The sequence below is a fragment of the Elephas maximus genome, chromosome 3 (assembly GCF_024166365.1).
Source record: "Elephas maximus indicus isolate mEleMax1 chromosome 3, mEleMax1 primary haplotype, whole genome shotgun sequence".
Lineage (NCBI taxonomy): Eukaryota > Metazoa > Chordata > Mammalia > Proboscidea > Elephantidae > Elephas > Elephas maximus.
The window spans coordinates 135,068,975-135,074,222 of NC_064821.1; the positions used below are offsets into that span (position 1 = coordinate 135,068,975).

General features: G+C 46.3%; 1 protein-coding gene across 1 annotated transcript; it reads left to right on the forward strand.

Moving 5' to 3' along the window:
- The first annotated feature begins 649 nt into the window (after nucleotides 1-649).
- On the forward strand, nucleotides 650-3,587 carry CCN1 (cellular communication network factor 1). The gene is made up of 5 exons (XM_049879668.1): nucleotides 650-959; nucleotides 1,272-1,485; nucleotides 1,831-2,187; nucleotides 2,310-2,521; nucleotides 2,634-3,587. The coding sequence occupies exons 1-5, from the start codon at nucleotides 897-899 to the stop codon at nucleotides 2,934-2,936; spliced, it is 1,149 nt and encodes a 382-aa protein (XP_049735625.1). The 5' UTR covers nucleotides 650-896; the 3' UTR covers nucleotides 2,937-3,587.
- The last annotated feature ends 1,661 nt before the right edge of the window (nucleotides 3,588-5,248 follow it).

Sequence of the window (5,248 nt, forward strand, 5' to 3'; positions counted from 1 at the left end):
TGATCCCCCCTCCCTTCTCATTCATAAATGCCATTGCGGGTATTAATTTGCAATACACTTAACTTGGCTAATAAACACCATGCCAAAGCTTTGGGACTTGATCCGAATATGCCTCGTTGTAGTCCACAAATAGATTTCTGGCTCGGCGACACACTCCCCCTCCACGCTCGACTCTCAATAGATAACTTGACTCTCACCTTCTCTGTAAACAAGCAAACAGCTCGCTGTCTTCCCGGGTGAGGGTTTCCGAGGCTGCCCAGTCAACTCGGCATCAGCAAACAAAACCACTTTTGTTCCTCCCTCTCAGATCCTCCCACCCTCCCAGTCCAGGCGAAGTTCTGAACTATTCTTCCTTGTCCCCCACAATTCTTCAGCCACATCACCACTGCCACTTACTAAAAAAAAAAAAAAAAAAAAGCCCTCTCGAATAGAAGTCATTATTTAAAGTGGAAAAAACGGACTGTTTTCTTGACGGATCCGGGACAAAAAAAAAAAAAAGAAAAAAAAAAGGTGCAACAGAGCCAGGGGAGGTGCTTGGCAGCAACCCGCGCCAACCAGCATTCCTGAGATGTTTGAGAATTCTGGAACGCGCAGACAGCGCCGACGTCACTGCAACACGCGGCGCCGCCACCGGCGCTTAAAAAGGGCGGGCTCCGGGAGCCTGGGCAGAACGCGACCGAGAGCGCCCCAGAGCAGCTTCCGCGCTCTTCCTCGAGTAGGACGCCCGCCCGCCATCCAGACCTCCAGCCCGCAGACCGGCCTGCGCCTTCTTGCCCACCGAGACCGCCTCACCCACAGCACCGCACCGACCCAGCCACGCCAGGCCCTCGCGCTGTGCACCAGTGTGTTGGCGTCTTCGCTGCTGCGTTCGTCCCGGGCTGCTTCTGCGCGCCACAATGAGCTCCCGCACGGCCAGGACGCTCGCCTTCACCGTCATCATTCTCCACTTGACCAAGCTGGTGAGTTGGATTCTTTTTGCCACCGCCTCCCCCTTCGCTCTGCCAGTTCCTTACCCTTTGCCTAGAATGCCCGCGGGAGGACAAGCTATACTAAAAAGTTCGGGACACTTTGGTGTAGCTGCTGCTTTAAGCCCCCCCCGAAGACGTGTCGGAGGCCTCTTGGTGTGCGCAGCCGCCCGAGCTGACCGGGCTGGACGGGAGCAGGGACTCCCCGTCGTCAGGGTCGCAGACTTTCCGTCCCTTCCCTGAGCAGCAGCAGCGCCCCACTTGTGTACCGCGCCAAGTCTCACGCGCTTCTTCTTATCCCTCCAGGCGCTCACCACCTGCCCCGCCGCCTGCCACTGCCCCCTGGAGGCGCCCAAGTGCGCCCCGGGAGTCGGGCTGGTCCGGGACGGCTGCGGCTGCTGTAAGGTCTGCGCCAAGCAGCTCAACGAGGACTGCAGCAAAACGCAGCCTTGCGACCACACCAAAGGGCTGGAATGCAATTTCGGCGCCAGCTCTACCGCTCTGAAGGGGATCTGCAGAGGTAAGATGCTTGTGGTTTGGCCCCTTTAAAAAAATAATAGTCCCCGAAGTCCAGAAGTTTAGTAATTTTGAGACCATGTATGGTGATGCTTTGTTGTTGGTAGCTTGGCAGAAAGGCACATGATTTCAGCAGTCTGGAATGCAATTCAGTGTGTCTGGGCCCAAAGAAAAGCGCATACGGAAAAGTGATTCCTGACTAACTTATTGTTCTGGTCTGGAGTCTCCGGGGAATTAGAGAGAACTTTACCATAAATTGAATTTAACAGAGCAGAAAATATGTGTGAGTTTCAGGCCGTGGTTTGGAATCTTAACTTTATTCTCTTTTCTCTTTTGGTGATCTTTGCAGCTCAGTCAGAGGGCAGGCCCTGTGAATATAACTCCAGAATCTACCAGAACGGGGAAAGTTTCCAGCCCAACTGTAAACATCAGTGCACATGTATCGATGGCGCGGTGGGCTGCATTCCTTTGTGTCCCCAGGAATTATCTCTGCCCAACCTGGGCTGCCCCAACCCCCGGCTTGTCAAAGTTACTGGGCAGTGCTGTGAGGAGTGGGTCTGTGATGAGGATGGTGCCAAGGACCCCACGGAAGACAGGGACAGCCTCTTCAGCAAGGGGCTGGGATTGGATGCTTCAGAGGTGGAGTTAACACGAAACAATGAACTAATTGCAGTTGGAAAAGGCGGCCCCCTGAAGCGACTCCCTGGTAAGTAGAGACTGAGTCTGTTCTAAGACCTTGTACTGAAGCTAGTTTGAAACTTTGTAGAAAAGAGTACTTGAGAATGTGTTGGTATGCCTCTGAAGAATCTTCCCTCTTTCTTCCTCTAGTTTTTGGACTGGAACCTCACATCCTCTACAACCCTTCTTTGCATGGCCAGAAATGTATTGTTCAAACAACTTCATGGTCCCAGTGCTCAAAGACCTGCGGAACTGGTATCTCCACACGAGTTACCAATGACAACCCTGAATGCCGCCTGGTTAAAGAAACCCGTATTTGTGAAGTGCGACCTTGTGGACAGCCAGCGTACAGCAGCCTGAAAGTAAGTTCTTTCGGTGACATGTAGGCTGTTCCTCAGCAGGTGGTTGGGGATGCAAAGCTCTCTTCCGAGAACTAGAAATATTGTTGCTAACTTTTCTTCTCCTCTCTTACAGAAGGGCAAGAAATGCAGCAAGACCAAGAAATCCCCTGAACCAGTCAAGTTTACTTATGCTGGATGTTCGAGTGTGAAGAAATACCGGCCCAAGTACTGTGGTTCCTGCATAGATGGCCGATGCTGTACGCCCCAGCAGACCAGGACTGTGAAGATGCGGTTCCGCTGTGAAGATGGAGAGATGTTTTCCAAGAACGTCATGATGATCCAGTCCTGCAGATGCAACTACAACTGCCCACATGCCAATGAGGCAGCCTTTCCTTTCTACAGACTGTTCAATGACATTCACAAATTTAGGGACTAAATGCTACCTGGGCTTCCAGTGCATGGGTGGACAAATAAGGGAGAAGGATGTCAGAAGCACAGAGACGTGGGTGGGGGCGGTATGGGTAAAGGGACTCTATTGTAGAGGGAATGCATTGCTCATTCTTGAGTAGTACCAAGGTATTTTGAAACTGCCATGTGCGCTGGTGCAGATGGACACTGATGCAGCTGCAATTTGAGAATACTTTGCTTCATAGTATTGGAGCACACGTTACTGCTTCATTTTGGAGCTTGTAGTGTTGACATTCTGTTTTCTGTTTGTAAATTATTTGGTAAGCGTATTTTTCTCTAGACTTTTTATCCTTTCAGTTTTACAATTGTAAGAGATAATAAGATTACTTAGACAGTTAAAGCCTTAGTAGTCCTTTGACAGAAATAAATTGGAAAGTGTTCCATCCCTTCCCGAGGTGACACTCTATGAGTGTCGGTGAGAGGCAGCTATCTGCACTCTAAACTGCAAACAGAAATCAGGTGTTTTAAGACTGAATGTTTTTATTTATCAAAATGTAGCTTTTTGGGGGGGTGGAGAAATGTAATACTGGAATAATTTGTAAATGATTTTAATTTTATATTCAGTGAAAAGAATTTATTTATGGAATTAATCATTTAATAAAGAAATATTTACCTAATAACAGCATGTATGCCATTCAGTATTTTTTAGTTACAGTCCAAAAATCATTGGGAACAATCTAGCTCATACGTTCATTCAGACAAGATTTGTTTGTGCCAGAAACTGCTGGTCCAGGTGCTTGGGGTATAGCAGTGACCTAGCTACAAAAATTGGACAATGATTTGTTTTCATCAGTAGAGAAAAATCTTAGCATGTAATCAGTTTAAAAACCATGTATCGCGTACCAGAAACCTTGGTGGTGGGGTGGTTAAGAGCTAGGGCTGCTAACCAAAAGGTCTGCAGTTAGAATCCTTGGAAACCCTATGGGGCAGTTCTACTGTGTCCTATAATGTTGCTGTGAATCAGAATCAACTTGACATCAATGGGCTTGGTTTGGGTTTTGGTACTGAATACCAGGCGTTGTACTAAACACTGAGGATACACACAAGAAAGAACCTGAAGCTAAATTTGTGATTTAAAATTATGATTTATTTTCCTAAGAATTCAAAGTCTAAGTGGCTCCACGCAATCAATCACCTTGTAAGATGGGTATAGTAAAAAAATAGTAGATTCATTTATTATTTTAAATCACCAGGTTATTGTGCAGGTCACTTCAGTAAAGGAGGGAAACACATTGATAAAAAGTATATAATCCACGCTGCCCACATGTAAATGCAGGGACAAGATTGAGTATGGTTGGATAATGTATTATGAAAGGTCACTTGTTTATAACCTTATATTTTCCAATACTGTTCCTAAAAATTAATAGAACTACTTAAAATTCACCCTCCCCTGAGATCAAACTAAGAATCTTGCAGTCTATTTGAGTTAGTTTGTTTTCACTGAATGAGTTTGAAGCAATGATTTGTTAATCCTAATAAGCCTGTGATTAAGTAAACATGCTGTTAAATGCAAAGGAATGCAAGGAATTTCAAGTACTTTTCCAACCAAGTGAAGACCAACTACCCCATCCCCCTTCCCTTTTTATAATATAGCATACAGTATATTGATGGAAGGAGCCGTGGTGGCACAACAGTTAAGCACTCGGCTGCAAATAGAAAAGTTGGCAGTTTGAATCCACCCAGCAGTTCTGGGGGAGAAAGACCTGACCATTAGCTTCTCTAAATGATTACAGCCAAGAAATCCCTATGGGGCAGTTCTACTCAGTCACATGGGGCCAGTTTGAGTCGGAATTGACAGTACCAAACAACAGACAACATATTGATGGAGGAGGGAGCAGTTAGAGTTGGCTATCCAGAAGGTCAAAGGCTAGATGCAGAGCATTCCTGAAGAAAAGGACCTAAATCATAGGTCCAGGAGAAGCTGAGAAGGCTGCGTTAACGTTTGTGAAAATGTTGGTAGCCTGTTTTAGAATTATCTGCGTCTTTAGAAAGTGCTGACAATAAATGTTTTATAGAGAGTTTTCCTTTCATCGTCCCTCTTGGCTCCTGTTTAAATCCATAGTGAAATATTTCAATCTGCACTTGGTTAAGAGAGTACTTACATTTTTAGACAATAAAAGAAAGTGCTTTCAAAGGCCAGGGAGGGGGCGGTGGTCAGGGGGAGTTGTAGCTCGTCGGGTCCTGTTAGAGTAATTTTTCAAAAGAGTTTAATATTGATGCTTTAATGAAGATGTACAGAAGAGCACTGTACGAGCATCTGTTTTAAAGCCTTACTGAAAT